The sequence below is a fragment of the Panonychus citri genome, unplaced genomic scaffold (genome assembly GCF_014898815.1).
Source record: "Panonychus citri isolate SS breed McGregor unplaced genomic scaffold, ASM1489881v1 Contig00135, whole genome shotgun sequence".
Classification (NCBI taxonomy): domain Eukaryota; kingdom Metazoa; phylum Arthropoda; class Arachnida; order Trombidiformes; family Tetranychidae; genus Panonychus; species Panonychus citri.
This window is the reverse complement of record NW_026515540.1, coordinates 2,322,200-2,341,525: the sequence shown is the minus strand read 5'-3', so window position 1 is coordinate 2,341,525 and position 19,326 is coordinate 2,322,200. Positions and strand designations below refer to the sequence as shown.

At 32.2% G+C, this 19,326-nt stretch overlaps 6 protein-coding genes, 1 long non-coding RNA gene and 1 pseudogene across 9 annotated transcripts; 5 read left to right on the top strand and 3 right to left on the bottom strand.

Moving 5' to 3' along the window:
* The first annotated feature begins 40 nt into the window (after positions 1–40).
* On the top strand, positions 41–529 carry LOC128391785 (uncharacterized). The gene is made up of 2 exons (XR_008325865.1): positions 41–121; positions 305–529. It is a non-coding gene; the product is annotated as an uncharacterized LOC128391785 (long non-coding RNA).
* On the bottom strand, positions 431–3,103 carry LOC128391775 (probable acyl-CoA dehydrogenase 6). Of its 2 annotated transcripts, XM_053351722.1 has the most exons (7): positions 2,951–3,103; positions 2,634–2,746; positions 2,055–2,244; positions 1,621–1,981; positions 1,080–1,421; positions 851–1,012; positions 431–791 (listed from the first exon to the last, which is right to left on the bottom strand). In XM_053351722.1, the coding sequence occupies exons 3-7, from the start codon at positions 2,169–2,171 to the stop codon at positions 532–534; spliced, it is 1,242 nt and encodes a 413-aa protein (XP_053207697.1). In that variant the 5' UTR covers positions 2,172–2,244; positions 2,634–2,746; positions 2,951–3,103; the 3' UTR covers positions 431–531. The 2 variants fall into 2 exon arrangements, with proteins under 2 accessions (XP_053207697.1, XP_053207696.1); XM_053351721.1 differs by lacking the exon at positions 2,951–3,103 and having other exon boundaries at positions 2,634–2,869.
* A 575-nt stretch (positions 3,104–3,678) lies between these two features.
* Positions 3,679–5,365, top strand: LOC128391773 (cytochrome P450 2C15-like). The gene has a single exon (XM_053351720.1). The coding sequence runs from the start codon at positions 3,726–3,728 to the stop codon at positions 5,268–5,270; it is 1,545 nt and encodes a 514-aa protein (XP_053207695.1). The 5' UTR covers positions 3,679–3,725; the 3' UTR covers positions 5,271–5,365.
* Positions 5,366–6,785: 1,420 nt separating this feature from the next.
* Positions 6,786–8,573, top strand: LOC128391774 (cytochrome P450 2C15-like; annotated as a pseudogene).
* LOC128391778 (CDAN1-interacting nuclease 1-like) lies at positions 8,420–9,789 on the bottom strand. The gene is made up of 2 exons (XM_053351725.1): positions 9,304–9,789; positions 8,420–9,207 (listed from the first exon to the last, which is right to left on the bottom strand). Exons 1-2 carry the CDS (start codon positions 9,674–9,676, stop codon positions 8,666–8,668), a joined length of 915 nt encoding a protein of 304 aa, XP_053207700.1. The 5' UTR covers positions 9,677–9,789; the 3' UTR covers positions 8,420–8,665.
* Positions 9,790–11,159: 1,370 nt separating this feature from the next.
* Positions 11,160–13,774, bottom strand: LOC128391780 (CTD nuclear envelope phosphatase 1A-like). The gene is made up of 4 exons (XM_053351728.1): positions 13,500–13,774; positions 13,069–13,259; positions 12,317–12,545; positions 11,160–12,237 (listed from the first exon to the last, which is right to left on the bottom strand). The coding sequence occupies exons 1-4, from the start codon at positions 13,660–13,662 to the stop codon at positions 12,092–12,094; spliced, it is 729 nt and encodes a 242-aa protein (XP_053207703.1). The 5' UTR covers positions 13,663–13,774; the 3' UTR covers positions 11,160–12,091.
* Positions 13,775–13,877: 103 nt separating this feature from the next.
* On the top strand, positions 13,878–15,233 carry LOC128391777 (abnormal spindle-like microcephaly-associated protein homolog). The gene is made up of 3 exons (XM_053351724.1): positions 13,878–14,593; positions 14,669–14,821; positions 14,905–15,233. The coding sequence occupies exons 1-3, from the start codon at positions 13,991–13,993 to the stop codon at positions 15,112–15,114; spliced, it is 966 nt and encodes a 321-aa protein (XP_053207699.1). The 5' UTR covers positions 13,878–13,990; the 3' UTR covers positions 15,115–15,233.
* Positions 15,234–15,439: 206 nt separating this feature from the next.
* LOC128391779 (lysosomal-associated transmembrane protein 4A-like) lies at positions 15,440–17,653 on the top strand. 2 transcript variants are annotated; one of them, XM_053351727.1, is made up of 4 exons: positions 15,440–15,705; positions 16,284–16,769; positions 16,966–17,135; positions 17,308–17,653. In XM_053351727.1, exons 1-3 carry the CDS (start codon positions 15,610–15,612, stop codon positions 17,119–17,121), a joined length of 738 nt encoding a protein of 245 aa, XP_053207702.1. In that variant the 5' UTR covers positions 15,440–15,609; the 3' UTR covers positions 17,122–17,135; positions 17,308–17,653. The 2 variants fall into 2 exon arrangements, with proteins under 2 accessions (XP_053207702.1, XP_053207701.1); XM_053351726.1 differs by lacking the exon at positions 17,308–17,653 and having other exon boundaries at positions 15,441–15,705; positions 16,966–17,193.
* The last annotated feature ends 1,673 nt before the right edge of the window (positions 17,654–19,326 follow it).

The window sequence follows — 19,326 nt, the reverse complement described above, 5'->3', positions numbered from 1 at the left end:
ATTTTGACCCTTGTTTCATTCATTTGTTTCTCTTTCATTTCTATACATGCATGATTCCCATGCTTGAATCGCTTTCTCAAGTGGATGTGATTACAATCTCAAGTTAAATCATAAATTTCTGGTAAGTGTTTTATCCTGACTCTAACTATAACCTTGATATTTCTCAAATGATGAAATTTACAGACTAGAGTCGCTGAAAAATAATGATTATAATTTTCTGTCCTGATTAACTCTAACCTTTACCAAACCTTTACCAAGTTGAGCACATGGGTTAACTCATTTCCTTTTCCTTTTTCTCCAACAGGTTGATCAAACTACCATGTGGTTGATGTGTCGACACTTACTAATCTAAAGACCACGTTGTTTTTTTGGCGCAACAACCACCATACAAATAATTGGATCTAACAATTATGTCCACCAATTAAACAAATTGTAAATCAAAACATCGATTTATTTGCAATCGTAAAAATTATAAACGAAAGAATATACTTTTTATATTAAAAAGAAACTTTATCCCGATACAAAATAACATCAAGTTGATTTATCTTTTTTGGCTTTCGGTAAAATGCCCATAATTTTACACACAATTCCAAGCATAATCTCATCGGCCCCTCCGGCGATTGAAATAACTCGAGTGTCCCGATAAAGTCGACTGATGAGAACGTCGTCCGAATAGCCCATTCCCCCCCAGAATTGAAGACAACCATCGGCAACTTCCCTCAACATGCGACCTCCTTTCAGCTTAATTACCGACGCCAAATAAGTGACATCCTCTCCCTCGATGAATTTATCTTGAAAGAAGCAAAAAGAATCAATTGTTTAATGAGTTACATGTTAATTAGTTAATTACCTGCAGCGAGATAAAGTAGAGCTTTAACAGCCTCGACTTCACATTGTAACTCAGCCAATTTAAAGTGAATGTGTTGATTGTCAATCAATGGCTGTCCAAATGTTTTCCTTTGACGACAATATTCAATTGTATCGTTAATTGCTCTTTGTGCTGATGCAGTGGCTGTGGAAAAGATATTCAGACAATTAGCTGATTAAATGTCAACTGTAAAGGGCAAATTGAAACTCACAAGTTGATCCAACAACTAATCGTTCATCTGCAAATTGAATCATTTGGTAAATGAAGCCCATTCCCTCTTCGCCGATAATATTTTTGGCCGGAACTCGAACATTGTCAAAGAAAATCTGAGCGGTGTCCGAAGATAAATTTCCCATTTTGGCGATTTTTTTGGCTCGATGAACACCCGGTAGATTAAGTGGAACACAAATGAGCGATTTGTTCTTATGGGGTGAACCTTGACTCGTATTTGCAAGGAGACACATCCAATCAGCTTGATAGCCATTGGTGATCCACATTTTACCTCCATTGATGATTAAATCGTCGCCTTCACGTTTAGCAGTTGTTTTGATTGCTAATCAAGAGAAAAGGAAATTAACTATTAATATGCTGATTGTTAATCTCTTTTTTGGTTGAATGAATATCAAATGCTAATTAGATCTGAGTTGCAATCAATGTGAATATGAAATTAACTATTGATTGTTGGGACTCTTTGGTTAATTGGTATTGATTTGTTTGTTTGTTATGATCTATTTTCACAACAATCAACTAACCAGCAACATCTGATCCTCCTTCCGGTTCAGAAACTCCGAGACAGGCAACGAAATCCCCGGAAATTGTTGGGGCTAGAAAAGTTTGTTTCAACTCTTCACTTGCGAATCGAGCCAAAGCGGGTTGTGCCATATCCGCCTGGACCCCGATTCCCGTTAATGGACCAGCAGCGTTAATATGATAACCAAACTCTTCGTACATGGCGACGGAAAATGAATAATCGAGACCTTGACCTCCGTACTTTGGATCGCGACACAAGCCAAGTAAACCCGCTGATCCAAGAGTTTTGAACAGTTTGTGTCCATCAAACATTCCCTCTTTTTCCCACTGGTCAACAAATGGATTAATATCTTTTTCCACAATCTAATTAAAAGGAAAAAAATCCAATCAAATTAAGAAATTTTTCAACTTTTCTTGTAGCGATTTTGTTATTTACCTTCCGTACGGTACTACGAAGTTCATCATGTTGCTCAGTAAATTTCAACAATCGACTGGATGAGACTGATATGTATCTCTTGGAAATACAATTAACTAATCCTCTGGAAGCCAACATTTTGATTTCTTTTAATTGTTCAACAGAAATTGATTTTTAGTTGGAATTTGGAGCAAATTGAATAATCAGTCAACTGAAAGAAAGAAAATCAAAAATTATTTGCAAATTCAATACATACGAACTCAGGTATTTCAAAAGAAATAATTAAACAACAGTTTCAAATCATAAATCACTGATTATCAATAAAATCAAAGGAAATTAATTTGATTCTTTTTGTTAACTAATCGAATTCAATTTTGGCGCTTATCCTATTCAACGAAATGTAAACAAAAATATAAACAAATTTTTCCTCAATTTTCACAGATTTTCAATAATTAGGCCAATTAATTTATCTGGTTAACCATTGAATTAAAGTTCAATTGATTCAAACCTTGAACTAATCATGACTTAAGACTGAAATTGTAAAAGTAATTGAGATGATAAAGAAAACTGTTAAACATTAGTTTTCTCAATTAAACTTACCTTAGATGTTTGTGTTCAATTTTTACGTTGGTGATGATTTTCAAGTCTTAATAATTAACCAAATTGCTCTGAGAATTTAATCACATTCAGTCAATGTATACAAGCTCAGTGATCTAAATTGACAGAAAACAAATTTGAATAATTATGTACGTTAAACAATTAAGATATTGAAAAAAAAACCAACAAATAACATGGACTGTGAATAGAGACAACAAATGAATAACAATTTAGATCAACTGTTAATTGATTGGTATCAATTGTTGGTACATTTTAAGTAAATTCTGGTAATCATTCTGGTTAAAAGGTAAGATACCTACTTGATGAGATTACAATTGTGATTAGATTAGTTGATTAACACAAAATAATTAAAGGATAATGTAAATAAATAAACATGGAAATGAAGTTTCAACTGCTCAATACAAATGAAAACTAAACAAATCAACTTTCCAAGTTAAATTGTTTCAAACGAAAAGTTGTTAACCTTTTAATTTATGATGAAAGTTAATTAGTGAATTTTTCAAATTTATAACAATCAAATCATCTTATATTTTCTGTTCAGATTCATAATTTATAGTCAAATGAAATTTGATTCACTTTCATCATATTGATATAAATGATCAATTGATTAGATTTGAAAAGACACAAATCATTTTAATTGTTTACAAGCCTAGAAGGTTAATATAAAATTAATCATATAAAAATCAATTAATCAGTGAACTTAAAAAGTGAATAAAGATCGTGGTAGAGTTGTGATTGTTAGTTTAATAATCAACTGGTAATTTCTAAAATTAGCAACAATTAAAAAGAGATGACATTAATTGACTGACCAGTCTTTCTGGTAAACGCTGACCATATACAGAGATCAAAAATGTTTTGAGATTAATTGTTGGATTAATTGTTTGATTTCGATTTCATGTGATTAATGAGAAGTTTTCAATTGATTTTCTAGGAAAACAATCACGAATGAGCTTTAATCCTGCTTATGATTATTAACGGGAAAAATTATGATATAAATTGGAGATATGATTGCAAAGTTTTCCGTTGATTGCGAGCATTGAGAATCAATAATTATTCTTGATTGTTGTGTTAATTATGTCTCCTTTGGATCAAATTTCATCATCTTCTCAAACTTTAATTACTGCTTTTCTAGGACTTTGTTTAATTTATTTAGTTAAATGGATCGTGGTTACGGTTCAGACCATCGTCTCGTTGCCCTCTGGTCCATGGGGCTATCCAATTGTTGGCTATTTGCCGTTGATCAAGCAACATATTTACCTGGAATTTGAAAAAATGGCCTCTAAATATGGACCCGTTTTCAGTGTTAAATTGGGCCAGAAAAATATCGTAGCCATATGTGATTGGCCTCACATGAAAGAAGCCTTTGCTAACCAAGATTTATTAGCTCGACCTGAGGCCGTCTTTTTTCCTGGAATAGTTGATGTCCCTTCGTTAGTCGAAATGTCGGGTGACTCTTGGCGTGAACATCGTCGACTTTCACTTCATATCCTTCGAGATATTGGTCTTGGTAAGAACATTTTAGAAAATCTTATTAGTGAAGAAATACAATCGTTCCTTCAAGAACTGAACAATGATGGTAAATCTATTGATTTTCTGAAGAAATTTGGAGCTTCAGTGTCCAATAACATATCGATCTTATTGTTTGGCCATAAGTTTGACTACAACGATCCGGTTAAAATGAAACTCGATGAAAGCTTCCAGTCAAATGGAAGAATATTTTCAGTGGGAAATATCTTCGTTTTCTTGCCTTGGTTAGCTCCACTTTATGTCGCATTGGGTAAATTCAGAGTGGATCTCATTAAGAGAAATGTTTTATATATTGAGTCTTACATTCAAACTGAAGTTGACCAGCATATCGAGAGTTCATCTGACCAAGTCGTTGATTATATCGATGGCTATCTTCAAGAAAGACGAAAGAGAGAAAAGAACGCAGATTTATCCAAAGAGCTAGAAAAAAATGGTAACTTTAGCTATGGTATTTTACGTCGTAACTGTGCTGCGTTTTTTGGTGCTGGCTTGGAAACTATTGCATCGACAATGTCATGGGCGATGTTGTATCTTATCAAGTATCCTGAATTCTATGATAAAATACAAGCAGAGATAGAAGAGGTTATTGGTTATGAAAGAAAACCCGAGTACTCAGATCGAAATCGAATGCCATTTACAATGGCCTTTCTTTACGAGGTACAACGATATAGTTCAGTTATTCCGACGAATCTCTTTAGACGAGCTTCTCGGGACACAACCATTGGTACTTATAAGATACCTAAAGATGCATTTGTTTTATTCAACTTCTGGTCGGTTCATCATGATCCCAAATTGTGGACTGAACCAAGTAAATTTGACCCTTCACGATTTCTAACCGAGGAAGGTACTAAAGCCGTTAAACCAGCTTATCTCGTCCCATTTTCTGGAGGTAAAAGGATTTGTCCTGGTGAAGGATTGGCTAATGTTGAGATGTTTCTGTATCTTGTTTGTATTGTCCAACAATTTAGAATCAAATTAGAACCAGGAAGTGAGTTGAATTTAAAAGCAGCTTTTGGAATCTCTAGAAGACAGAGAAAAATGCCCAATATCATATTCGAAAGACACCAAAATAAAGCAAAGATTAATAATTAGATAAGAGTAAAAGAAATACTCAGATTGGTTTTGTCAGATGTTAAAAAACTTTTCACAAAAATCTTAATAATAAAATGATTTATTGATCGTTCAAATGCTTGAAATTCACGGTTAGTTTATTGAAAAGTTGATGCACTAAATAGATAGAAGATAGTCTAATGGTCAAATTACAAAGGTAAGTCGATGATGAATAAAACAAATGAAATGAACATTTGATATGCAGTCAAAAATGTATAACAGTTAATTTTAGGATTGGTTAGAGATGCGAAAAATTTGCTGGATCTTCATATTCTTGATAAACCAATTCTCAGTTCCTTCATATGAAAACTAGCAGCGAAATTTTTACCTTCGGTTTCTTTTAATATAAAAAAGGTTTTTATCAATTTAATTGCTTAAACAATTAATTTAACAATCTAAGATTATTTGACACCCTGTGGGCATAGGGCCTTTCAGTCCATATTAACAATAACATAAATACAATTAGCGTATGAGTGTACTGATTAGCTGTTGATAGCTAACATTAATTGTGTGACAGTTTGATTGTCTTCGAGCCTTCCTTCATCCATAATGACTCTTGAAAGAAAGAGAGCCCAGAAAACCTAATCCGGTTCAAACAAACACAATTAATTGAACAATCAAGTGTATTTTTATGTGTAGCTTGAACCTTAAGCAGAAAAAAAATCAGCTTTAAATGAAAATGTTGAGCTGACAAACACTTTCATCGTGTTACCCTTGAGTCGAACACGAATTTTGCTAGCAACTGAATTAACATTGGATTCAATTCATTGGACTTGAGCCCATTTCTGGTCTTTTAGGCTTAACCGTTTTTTTGCTTTGCCTTTAGGTCTCCGAAAACCCGTAAATCGTAATAATTGTCAAGTGTTTGTTAATTGATGATAAGCAAACATGCTAAATAGTGATGACAACATGGACTGTAGATAGAGATTACAAATTAATCTAATTTAGATAAACTGAAATTAATTGGTTCATTGTTGATTAGATTAGTTAATTAACACAGAATAATTTAAAGATAATGTAACTAGACAAGTGAAGAGTTGAATTTTAAAAAGTTGTATGGTCATATTCATTGTCATTCATTGTAGTGACACAAATCATTTTAATTGTTTACAAGCCTAGAAAGTTAATCTAAAAATCAATTAATCAGTGAGCTTGAAAAGATAGATAAAAATAGAATAGTGATAACTGATCAATAGTTGTTATGATTGAACAATAAATCAGTAAACACAACAATCAACAGCAATTAAATATCAATATCAGTCTATTAACGAAAGGGAAAATTTTACTTTACCAACTGACCAGAGTTTCGTTGGGACTTTAACCATGATAAGAGACTAAGAATGTTTTGAGATTAATTGTTTTGATTTCTGTTTCATTAATTGATAAACAGTTAACAATTGATTTTGAAGAGAAACAATGAAAATGATAACTGAGCTAATGATGATAATAATCTTAATAGCAATTAGAAAAAAATATGATATAAATTGGAGATATTGTTAAGTACAAAGCGCATTTTGTTGTTAAAGTGAATCAAGTGATTCTTAATTGTTGAGTTAATTATGTCTCCTTTGGATCAAATTTCATCATCTTCTCAAACTTTAATTACTGCTTTTCTCGGACTTTGTTTAATTTATTTAATTAAATGGATCGTGGTTACGGTCCAGACCATCGTCTCGTTGCCCTCTGGTCCATGGGGCTATCCAATTGTTGGCTATTTGCCGTTTTTGAAGCAACACATTTACTTGGAATTTGAAAATTGGCTTCTAAATATGGACCCGTTTTCAGTGTTAAATTGGGTCAAGAAAATATCGTCGTTATCTGTGATTGGCCTCACATGAAAGAAGCCTTTTCGAATGAGGCTTTATTAGCTCGACCTGAGGCTGTCTTTTTTCCTGGAATAATTGATGTCCCTTCGTTTGCCGAAATGTCGGGTGACACTTGGCGTGAACATCGTCGACTTTCACTTCATATCCTTCGAGATATTGGCCTGGGTAAAAATGTTTTGGAAAATCTTGTTGGTGAAGAAATACAAACGTTCCTTCAAGAACTTGACAATGACGGTAAATCTGTTGATTTTATCAAGAAATTAGGACCTTCAGTGTCTAATAATATTGCGATCTTATTGTTTGGCCATAAGTTTGACTACGACGATTCTGCTAAAATTAAACTCGATGAAAGTGCTGAGACCACTGGGCGGACATTTTCATTTGCAAGTATCTTTGTTTTCTTGCCTTGGTTAGCTCGTCTCTATGTCGCATTGGGTAAATTTAACATGGACCTCATCAAGAAAAGTATTTTATATATCGATTCTTACATTCAAACTGAAGTTGACCAGCACATCGAGAGTTCATCTGACCAGGTCGTTGATTATATCGATGGCTATCTTCAGGAAAGACGAAAGAGAGAAAAGAACGCAAATTTATCCAAAGAGCTCGAAGAAAATGGTAACTTTAGCTATGGTATTTTACGTCGTAACTGTGCTTCGTTTTTCGGTGCTGGTTCAGAGACTGTTTTATCCACAATGACGTGGGCGATGTTGTATCTTATCAAGTACCCTGAATTCTATGATAAAATACAAACAGAGGTAGAGGAGGTCATTGGTTATGAAAGAAAACCCGAGTACTCAGATCGGAATCGAATGCCATTCACAATGGCCTTTCTTTACGAGGTACAACGATATAGCTCAGTTATACCGACGAATCTTTTCAGACGAGCTTCTCGGGACACAACCATTGGTACTTATAAGATACCTAAAGATGCATTTGTTTTATTCAACTTCTGGTCGGTTCATCATGATCCCAAATTGTGGACTGAACCAAGTAAATTTGACCCGTCACGATTTCTAACCGAGGAAGGTACTAAAGCCGTTAAACCAGCCTATCTCGTCCCATTTTCTGGAGGTAAAAGGATTTGTCCTGGTGAAGGATTGGCTAATGTTGAGATGTTTCTGTATCTTGTTTGTATTGTCCAACAATTTAGAATCAAATTAGAACCAGGAAGTGAGTTGAATTTAAAAGCGGCCTTCGGAATCTCTAGAAGACCAGAGAAAATGCCCAATATCATATTCGAAAGACACCAAAATAAAGCAAAGATTAATAATTAGCTAGTAAAATAAAAAATTCTTACATTGGTTTCATCATTTTAGAAAAATTTACACAGAAATTTTAATATAGATTGAATGAGTTGATTGTTATCAAGTCTTAAGCCCTTTGACAGGCTTTTTTGTAAAGTTAATTTAATGAACAGGAATTAATAAATCAAAAATAAAAAAATTAATTCAATTGACCATTTGGTGAGTCGATGGTAAATAAATGAAGTGATGATCATTTGATGTCCCATCAATCAATGTTATTAATTAAAATTAGTTTTACGAGTGATCAGAGATCCGAAAACTTATCGGGGTCTCCACATTCATGATAAACCAATTCTTGGACTATGGTCAATTTCGGATGTTTATCAAGAATACTCTTGACGAAGCCATTTTTATACAAAATTAAACCTCGACCGAACCTGTTGGCATAAGAGCTCAATTGGTATTTAAGGTAATCCTTATGGCATTGGGGTGAAGCGAAAAGAGCTTTACATTCAATCCAACAGACAACAATTCGCTGTGAATCTGTTTTATCATCAGATGAACACAATTGACATAAAGGAAGAGAAATCGGTGGAAGGATAAAGGCTCGTTTGGAATCTCGAGAAACAGCAATGGCCAATGGAATATTCAATTTGAAATCAGGAGTAACATCAAACTCCTTCGTTCTGAGGCTATTTTCCGATGAATAACAAACTTTGGCTCGCTTAAGAATTGTTGCTATTTCACTTTCGAATAATTCACCAGCATTTGTCGTAATACAATTGGAAATTTGACCGAAAATTGGATCACAATATTGAGCGGTCATCACATCAGTCGCCAGTTTACCTGTTGAACAAAGAGAGAGAGAGAGAGAGAGAGAGAGAGAGAGAGAGAGAGATTTAATTGTTGATAATTAAAGAGACACCATTTTAGTTAACTTACCATCAGGAATATTTGATGAATCTTGTAACCACAATTTAACTGATGATTTGTCAGTTAAATTGAGGAGAAACTTTTTAGCAACAATAGTTGGACTTACATCCAAATTCATTGAGGTGGAGATAATTGTTTCTTTGCCTTGTTTATAATCAGCATAAGCTTTATTCCAATCAATTCGACCTACTTTCAATTTAGTTTCCCACTGGTGAATATAAGCAACTATACATTTAATTACAGAATCAGGTATTCCTTCAACAGAATATTTAACAATTAATTGATCAATAACATCCTGCAAGTGAACAGCATTGAGACATTTTCTCAATCTCTTGTATTCCTCACAGATTGAATTGTATTTAACGAGATCCATGACCACCATTTTAGTCCAAATAGTTAAACAAACAAAACACACAAAAGAACAAAAAAAAATAAATTAATATTCTAAAAATAGATTAACAATTAACCAAAATAAAAAGAAAACAAAAAAATTCTGATTCAAGTTTTCCCACCAAAAGTCACATGTTTTCGAATACAAGTGCTGCCACCTTGAGGAATTATTATCGATCGTGAAAAACTTGATTCGATTTGTGATTCTTTTGATTTATCTGACCTTTTGGCCGATGGTCAGTTAGATATCATTAGAGGAATCACATGAACTGAATTAATGTAATTTCATCACTCAAAATAGTTTATTAATGACAGATAATTTCATCAATTCAATTAATCAACTTGAAATACAACTTTTCAAGATTGATAATCAGTTGAATTGGTTTGAATGAAAATGAAATTAAAAATAGAAATCAGGACGAATGATCAAGAATGGTAACAATTAAAAAGGTCAGTTCAAGATTATTTCAAATGTTAACTTTGATTAGTTGACCAAAAGGTTTAAAAACCTGAACTCACTTTCCCTTTAATAGTAAATCTTAAGATGCCTGATTAAAGATGAAACCTTTAATTACCAAGTCAAGAGAAGGGACAAAAATTTTAATTGCATCCAAATTAAATCAATCTAATTATAAATTAGTAAAAATTTCAAGGATGAGATTGAAAAAAAGGGACAACAAACATTAAAACGTTGTCACTTTAATTCAACTCTTCAAGTTGATCGGATGTTCAAATTTACGATTGGCGAGTGAAAATTAATTATTCTGAGTTTTCATCAGAAACTTCAATTAATAAAAAGTTTTTCATTCAAGTGCAATACAAATTGATCGAGTTCTGTTATAATCCAACGATGACCATCCACAGATTAATAGTTTTCCTGATTGTTATCAGTCTCATGGTTAATTTGATCTCATCAGCACCAACCAAAGGATCAACGGGTAAGGACGAGGACGAACGGAAGCCATCGGAGGCCTATCAAAACGCCATGAGCATAATCCGATTTGTACCCGAAATGTTATTCAATGTGTCGATTCAATTGTTACATGGTGTCGTCGCTTACGCAGCGATGCAATCAGCTAATCCCCACCAAGGATAATCAACCCCAACGAAGTTAATCAATCACCTAAATCTTGGGTTTCCATCAAATTATGTACATTTATCTCATCGTTTTGTTAATTTTTACGATTAATTCAAATTGACCAATACAAATAAAGAATTTTTTTTGAAAAGTTTCTTAATCATTTCAATTGATTTGCTCGAGGAAAACAAAACAATCAATGAAGACACTTTGTAACTCAATGTGATTCCTTGATTACTTGCTACTCGGTTGTAGACAAAACAACAATTAATAAATTGATTGTAAGTTTGATTGTTTCTATTTTTAATTCTGTTTAAATGTTGGCAGTGTTTAAGTGATTAGTTTTACTGTTTTTGTTGTTGTTGTTGTGATTGATTGTTGAATGGATTTTCATTCATTTTGATATGTTTGAGATTTTTTTTTATTAATTTGTTTTTCACTTTTTTTTTCTTCATATGAATTAGTGGCTTATTTACAGGTAATTAATTAATTATTTTTTGTTTTCTATGAGACAATTGAGTTACTCCATTTTAGTTGTTTTGTTGGATGGAGAAAGAAGATAAGAAGAGAAGTGATTAAAGTTGATATTCACAATTATTTACATGATTTTGAGCCCTTGTTGTGTTTTTGTTTGTAAATATAAGTTGTTCAACAGTTCCAAGTGCTGATTAGGGGTTTTCTTTCATCATTACCAACATATAACAATCAACAATCATCATCATCAGAATCAATTATTCACGTTATTTGTACTGACCAAAAAGAGAGAGAGAGATGTTTGGATGGAAAATTGTGTGAAAAGAGGAGAATTAAATTACCAAGAACAATTATATCGACAAATCGACCATTAATATCAAACAAATTGTAGGTAATTATTGAAAGGAAAGAAACAAAATGAAAGTGAATGAGAATGAGAATGAAATTGGGAGATGATAAAAAGGACAATCAACAGAGATGATTGATAATTTTCTCTACGTTGATCGGTTGATGTGTTTCACTGGAGAAGAAAAACAAAATGAAGATGGTGGGTTTTACTGTTGAAGGTGGAGGGAGAAGTGTGTTTTTCGATGTTCGAAGGCGAAAAAAATACATCTTCAAATCTCTTTCCGTCTTTTCGTAGTATCCATGGAAAAAAAGAGAGAAATACTTTTGTTGTTTTATCCTCTGGAGAAAAAGAAAACTTTGTTTGTTTTGACATAATATTTATGATGGTGAAGCCGAAGACGATAAAGATGATGGTGAGCATGAGGATCATCTCTTTATTATTATAATTTGGATGGTTTTCATTTCGCGTATTTCTTGATAAATTAAGAGATGTTTTAACGACCAGGGTTAATACATATTATGCAAATGTAGGTTACGACTCAGAACCGATCTAACATCACTCGTGAATCTTAAAGCATCTAAAACGGGCAGAAGATTCAGCAACGCGGTGTCCCTTGGATCGGAAAACCAGGAGCTAATTGGTATTGCATTATCTGTAGAGAAAAGATTGCAGAGAAAATTAAAAATTGTTTTAATAGTAACCACCAGATAGCATTCGAGAAAAACCCTTACTTGGAAAAGCTTTATAAGCTCCAGGCGAGTTATCCAATATGAAAATACTAGAGAGATCAGGGCTTATGGCCGATAAGTCCTTAGTATAACTACCACACTCCAAAGTACAATGTTGCCTGAAGTATCTTCTTTTAAGAATGTTTCGATTATTATCTAATTTGTCTGCCACAGCAGCACCATAAATCTCCATGCTTGCGGTAAATACGACCAACTCATACCAATCACTTACCTGGAGGAGAAAAGAGAGAAAAAATAAGATGGATTAGTAATCAAGTTTTTCGGCAACAGGTTGTTATGATTGATTTTATGTCTATAAGTTTATAATAACAAAGGTAAAACTGAACTTATGAACGACTTTATATCAAATATCATTCAAATCAAATGGAAAACTGTCCTTGATCGTTGGGTAGAAAAGGAAAGTAATCATCATGTAGTGAATAATCATCATGGTGGTTGATGTGTAAGGTGAGGAGTAATTATTGACTGTCATGTGATTAAAAGATACTAAATATTTATCAAGTAGTTAATAGATTTACTGTTGTTGGCAACTATTTGAGAAAAAAAGAGTTTTTTTTTCAACAAAAAAGTTGACCTTCAATGAGAAATTCATATGTGGCGGGCAACCGTTTAACCAAAACACAAGAACATGTAACCATGTTTACGTTTGGAAGGAACCCAAAAAAACAAGATGAATTAACCAAAATTATCAATGAGATAATTAGATTAATCTTAGGTTAAAGATGGACACTTACTAGTTTTAAAAAATAATCAACATGAGGTCTTTTATGAACAAAAAAACGAACTGGATGCCGGTCAATTGTGACCTTGATCACAAAATCAGCCGGTGTACCGGGAGTAACCATTTGTCTTATCACTCCATCATGTGTTGAATGTATTAATGTCTCATCCAAATCGAGGACTAATATTTTTCTTTTAACTAAACCTGAAGAAAAAAGAACCAAAAAATATGGTAGAAAAAGAAGAGGAAGAAGCAAAAACAAAGAGAAAAAAGAAGAAGAAAATGATTAGTAAAAAAGAAAAGAAAATGAAAACCAATATGAAACACTCTGGATGTTTAGATTGTTTTTTTTTCTTCTCCACAATAAGCAACACTTTTTCTAAAAGCTTTTTCTTCACACTTATTAGGAGATTTTTTTCTTTCTCTCAAATATAATTTACTTACTTAAACGATGCTTTGATAGTGGAGATAAAGGAACAGTATCATATTTAATTGTTTGATGTTGAATTATCTTTGAGAAGAGGCGACAAGAACTAAGAGATTGAATAAAGAGAAACATCAAATCGATTACCCAACCTATTTTCCTCATTGGCCAGAGCGTTGGCATTTTCAGTAGCTCGATTAATTGGGTGAAAATCACGATCACGAACGATTAAACTCTAAGATAATAACATAATCCAACCTCGTGGGTGATTAGAGGCACAACAACATATTAAGAATTAGGTGTTTCCATCGGCTTGAAATTTTCTATTCTTTTTTGTGGCTCCATCTGTGTTCGGCTGGAGGAGTTAATTGAAATGAGATTTGAAAACTTGGAAAACAATTAAAGAAACAAATTTTAACTGTAATTCAGTTGAACTGCAATTTAATTGTTGGCTCATTTTATTTGTGATTTTTAATACTTTTGTTTTTAGAAGAAATTAATTGTTTTAATTATGTCTGGTTCGAATCTTTTAAAGCCCTTGGAACGACAATTACGAGAGACTTTTCCTGAATTACGAGATGAAAAGTCTCAAAAAGCAGCGACGGTTATTCAATCTGCTTGGAAATTGTATAAGATTAGGAAAAGAAAACGTTTAGCTTTGGCTTTGTCCCGATCTAAATGTAATTGTACCTTGTGTTATTTTCGTGACCTTTGTAAAAAATATCGACTTTTACACCTTAACCTTTGTGCTACTCTCATCCAATCAACCTGGTTGGGTTATCATACTCGTAAGGTCGCTCTTCGTGATCGGGATTTCCGTCTCATTTATCGAGCTCTTCAAAATGCCAATTCAACGGCCAATCAGGAAAACCGATTAGGCCATAGGTTTGATGTTTCTCTCAACAGATTATCAAATAATTGTCGTTCTATTCACATTGAAAATGATTTGTGTTCCATGGAAATTGCCACTCGATTATCACCTGAATGCTGTTTAAAAGCCGCTCAATCAAATGTAATCACCATGATGGTTAATATCCTTAATGAGGCTAATCGGAGTGAAGCTCACAAATCGAGGATTATTTTATCATTGGCAATTCTTGTCAATATTGTTAAGGTATAAATTAGTCTTTTCACTGATTTGGTTTCACTAAATTAATCCAATCAACTCTTGATTTGTTTTCTATTTCAGTTTACCAAATGTGCTAAATATATGAAAGATGATGAAGAAGCCATTGCAAATGTTTGCTTGAAGATGATCAAAATCCACAAGAAAAGTGATAAAATTTTACTCACCTGTGCAACTCTATTAGCACTGATATTAAGAAATTTAAAAATTAAAGAAGTAAGTAATTAGAATTAACAATTGTCTCACCTTTTGCTTTTCTAAAACAATTTCAATTCTTTTCATTTCCCTGATTCTCTTAGGTAATCACAAAAGACTCAATGAATAGATACACTATTAGCAGTATTGTCCAAACAAAGCCTAACGATGGGAAAACATTGGAACTAATTAAAGCAATTAGATTAAACTCATTTAAATTTGAACCTTATTGGAATTTAAGGAAAGGAGTTAAACACCAATTCACCGACCGAACCACTGCCTTGACTTATTTGGGCATTTTATTTTCTTCTTGATTATTATTGTTATAATTTCTTTACAATTCTAACCATTGAATTAAATCTCACACCGAGAGAGAATTAGAATTAAACAAACCAGAAAACAAAACAAAAACAAAACAAAAAGAGAAAACGAATCCAATTAAACAGGTTTGTTAATCAAATAACATTTTCGGTTACAAAAACAAATTGACACAATCGGTAAAATCTAAACAGAAAAACTCATCGGTTTGTTTATCTTTTGATCGCCGAAAAAGAGGCTGAACGAGCCGAACCCGCGAAAGAGAAAAAAGAAAATGAGCTGAGTGAGTCTTCTTTTGTTCACTTGGAAAAGAGACTTGAAGCTGTTCACTTAATCGGCTAATCGTTCACTTTGTTGTTTTCTATTTGTTGTTTATTCTCATTGCTGTGAATAACAATTTGGTTATTATTTCCAATATTCCAGGAATTCAGTTAATCTGAATGTTTTAAATTATTTTTTTTCTCTCTCTGTTTTTTCTCTCTCTCAAAAAGATGAATCGTGATCATCGTAACAATGAAGAAAGATACTCTCATTTCGCATTTCTTCATGTAAAACCAGCATCATTGTTCATTGGTGGTTATTTTTTTGTGAGTAATTTTATTAATTATTGTTGACTTTTAATTTCTCATTAAAAGAGAAGCTTTTTTCCCCCTTCATCATATCAGTGGTTTTTTTTGGTATCCATTGGAATATTCTGTTTGTGTGTTAGTCATCTTTTCTGTGTAGAATTTGTTTTCTACCAAAAATTCGATTTCTCCACTTTATTCTTCATTTCATGTTTTCTTCTTCTCACCCTTTGAACGCCTTTTTCTTTACAATGACACCGATGTACCAGTGATTTGTTGTTCTTTTCTTCTTTTATCTTAATCCCGTTTATTCTAATAATTACCCTTGTGATTTCCATCCTCCCATGAGACTTGACAAACTTATTTTCCATCTTCTTTCCTCTCCTTTGTCATTTTTGTCAATCTATAGGAAATTCTCTTGTTTATTCGATAACCTTTTCTAATTTTTTTATTCTTTTTCTCTTGTTACTTTTAAACTCTTTTCTCTTTCACTCATATACTAATTTCTCAAATGGTTTTATTTTCTACCTTTTCTTAATTGTCTCATTTTTCTTTTCTTTTTACCTTTTTACCTTTTTGTTTTTCTCTTTCTCTCTTAGACAACATCTGTACTTAAACTAATTAAGCTCTCATCTGGATATAATATTCGACCTGAAGATGACATGCGAAGGTTTATGGCTGTCAACCGACCAACTTCTACTCTTTTATTTATGATTCATCTACTGGTGGCCATTGTGTCCGCCATTTTAATTTATGGTGTAACTAAATCTAAAGCTTCCTATTTGATGCCATTTTTTGGTATACAATTGTACCATTTTCTTTTCTCCCTGCCATCATCTCTATCTCAGCTTAATGTTTCTGCAAATCAATACAGAAATCACTATGGTTCAAATACAGTAACTAGTCCATCAGATGTTCGTTCAATCTTACGAGCTGATGCAACTCATACATTTTCAGTGTTGGCAACACTTATCGATTTCCTTTGTGACATATGCTTCATCTGTATTATATGGAAATGCTATCGATATTTAAAAATGAAAGAGATCCAAGCATCTTTAACTCTACCATATAACATTGACCTTGAGGTAAGTAATTAATTCTCTTGTCTAAACTTTTAGAAAAATGAAACTTTCTCCCTAAAATAAACCCTACCAATATTTAGGAATCTTTTTCCTCCAATAATTTTCGTACAGAAAAAAAAAGAAAACTTATTGATTTATTATTATTGTTCTTCTATTATTTTTTTTTCTCTCTCTCTCTCTCTTTCCAATTACCCTAAAGATCGTGGTACCATCAGAAGTAGTCAGTACAACCAATATAACTCCCCCCGACTACGAGACAGCAATTAAAGACAGTCCGCCCCCTGATTACGAGTCCGCCGTTAAATTACAAACCACTAGTGTGACACCTTCGATATACACAATTGACAACAATTAGCAAATAAAAATCATGTAAGAACAACAACTTAAACACATAAATAAAAAAAAGAAAACAATTCATGACAATTGACTTATTTTCTGAGTAATTTATTTAGTTTTTGTCAATTGTTACAATTAATTTCTATTAAATTGTGACATTTTAATCTACCTTGACATTTAATTTTCTTTCTTTTATCAATAACAGGAATTAAATTATGATGATGATGATGATGACAAAGTTTTCACTGTTAATCTCATTGAAATGAAGACTGAAAACTAAATTAATCCCAATTATTGATTATGTGAAACAATTGACATTTTAAAAAGTTATCAATGATTAGTAACTGTTTTGATTGTTAGTCTGATGTTTATATCTTTCATTTAAATTGTTTCTTGATTACTTTGGGTAAATCTTTCAATGAGGTAAACAAAAAAGTAATCAATTAAATTGTTAACTGAGAACAGGTTTCCTTTGTTAATTGTTGTTTAATCATCAACTTTACTTGTATCATATTTAACTTTTAATTTATTATAATAATGATATCCTTGAATTGAATTGATTATTTTTGTATTGTTTCAGTGAGAAATTAATTTTAATCAGTTAATCATTAGCTGGATATTAATAATTTCAAAAGGTTTAGTTGATTGTTGTGATTACTTTAACTCATCATTTCCGCCGTTTTTTAATCATATGATATTTTTTTAATTCCCATTCTATGTTTGGTTAAATTGTTAATTGTTTAGATCATTTTGATCACTTTGATTTACAGTGAAGAAATAATTTTATTATTATTGGATTAATCTTTTGATTATTGATCAAGAGACAAAAGTAACAATTAACCTGAGGAAATGCGTTTGTATTTTAATAGTTAATCATTTGTAGCAGAAAATGATTAATTAACTCAATTCCACTGTTAATTGTTTTCGATAACAAGTATTAAATCAATTGTTTTCCCTAATACCAGGCAATTAATTGTTTGTTTTCATTAATCTGATTAATGTGACAGAGATTAACAGAATAAAAATGTCAATCCCCTTAATCAACAATTAATTGATAATTAGAAAAGGGTAATTATCAAGGATTAAACTAATTACCTTATTGACCTAAAATCAATTGTTGAATAATTAGTTGATTTCTAGAGTTTTCAATTGTGACGATTGTTATTAAAAACCAATCTAATTCAACCTTGATTGTGATTATAAACATAAACTTGTATCCAAGTAATAAATAGATTGATGCAGTTAATCAAGAGATTAATTGATTTACAGTTAGAAAAAAAAATTGGTTTGAGAAAAGACAATAAATTGATTGTTTTTCTCAAATTAAAGTTTGTTACCTTGTAACGAAATCAATTGATTGTAATAGTAAAGGGTGTCAACAATAAAACGGATTGAGCTCTAAAATCCAACTAAATTCAATTGGTTTTTGATAATTGTTATCTAAACAAATCGGCCACTGAATATCTTGATTAATATCTGATTGTCTTCTTATTGATTAGTTTGTCTAGATAACAATTATCTAAAACCAATTGAATTTAGTTGGATTTTAGAGCTCAATCCGTTTTATTGTTGACACCCTTTAGATAAATAAACTCGCCGGTTCAATAACATGCCGAGCAAAAATCTAAATTGAATGTGAATTGAAATCGCTAATTAACAAATTTAATGGGCGAAAGAGAAAACAAATTAACTCCAAATGGAAATGATTAGTATCAAATCCACCCTTTGGTCTTACAGGATAATCATGTTGTGATTAGTTAATCAACTTTCATGGGAAAATGAAAACTAATCAGATTCCAACATGAGAGGTTAGAGTTAAAAACTATGAACTTATTTTCACCCTCTAATTTATTCTCAATTAGAAATTCATAATTCATGAAACGAAAGCCACATGATAATCTTGCAACATTTATCACCTTGAAAGTCAATTTCTTTTCCACACTAATGTAAACTCACATAGGAAAAGAAAGGAAGTTGATGATGATGGTTTTCCAAAAATGATTAAGATGAAAATAAGAAGCAGAGAGAGAGAGAGAGAGAGAGAGAGAGAGAGATGAGTGAGTGAGTGAGAGAGAAGAAAAAAATCTCAACCAAAGGGAGAAAAGAGATAATCATCTGTTGATTTCATTTCTTCGCATCCGAACAGCAACAAAACCACCATAACCTTGACGCTTTTTTTACTCAAACAACTTTACTACTAAATTAACATGATCAACATAGTGAT

Bases quoted from the DNA above. Each gene is read 5' to 3' on its own strand.
- LOC128391780 (XM_053351728.1), bottom strand. From the start codon at position 13,662: ATGCCAACGCTCTGGCCAATGAGGAAAATAGGTTGGGTAATCGATTTG. The intron at 13,260-13,499 runs GTAAGTAAATTA...TTTTTTCTTCAG, and splicing joins ACTATCAAAGCATCGTTTAA to GTTTAGTTAAAAGAAAAATA. The intron at 12,238-12,316 runs GTAAGGGTTTTT...TTTTCTCTACAG, and splicing joins AGCTTATAAAGCTTTTCCAA to ATAATGCAATACCAATTAGC.
- LOC128391778 (XM_053351725.1), bottom strand. From the start codon at position 9,676: ATGGTGGTCATGGATCTCGTTAAATACAATTCAATCTGTGAGGAATAC. The intron at 9,208-9,303 runs GTAAGTTAACTA...TTTGTTCAACAG, and splicing joins TTCATCAAATATTCCTGATG to GTAAACTGGCGACTGATGTG.
- LOC128391779 (XM_053351727.1), top strand. From the start codon at position 15,610: ATGAATCGTGATCATCGTAACAATGAAGAAAGATACTCTCATTTCGCA. The intron at 15,706-16,283 runs GTGAGTAATTTT...TTTCTCTCTTAG, and splicing joins TCATTGGTGGTTATTTTTTT to ACAACATCTGTACTTAAACT. The intron at 16,770-16,965 runs GTAAGTAATTAA...ATTACCCTAAAG, and splicing joins CATATAACATTGACCTTGAG to ATCGTGGTACCATCAGAAGT.
- LOC128391775 (XM_053351722.1), bottom strand. From the start codon at position 2,171: ATGTTGGCTTCCAGAGGATTAGTTAATTGTATTTCCAAGAGATACATA. The intron at 1,982-2,054 runs GTAAATAACAAA...CCTTTTAATTAG, and splicing joins TTCGTAGTACCGTACGGAAG to ATTGTGGAAAAAGATATTAA. The intron at 792-850 runs GTAATTAACTAA...GCTTCTTTCAAG, and splicing joins TCTACTTTATCTCGCTGCAG to ATAAATTCATCGAGGGAGAG.
- LOC128391773 (XM_053351720.1), top strand. From the start codon at position 3,726: ATGTCTCCTTTGGATCAAATTTCATCATCTTCTCAAACTTTAATTACT.
- LOC128391777 (XM_053351724.1), top strand. From the start codon at position 13,991: ATGTCTGGTTCGAATCTTTTAAAGCCCTTGGAACGACAATTACGAGAG. The intron at 14,594-14,668 runs GTATAAATTAGT...TTTCTATTTCAG, and splicing joins TTCTTGTCAATATTGTTAAG to TTTACCAAATGTGCTAAATA. The intron at 14,822-14,904 runs GTAAGTAATTAG...TGATTCTCTTAG, and splicing joins GAAATTTAAAAATTAAAGAA to GTAATCACAAAAGACTCAAT.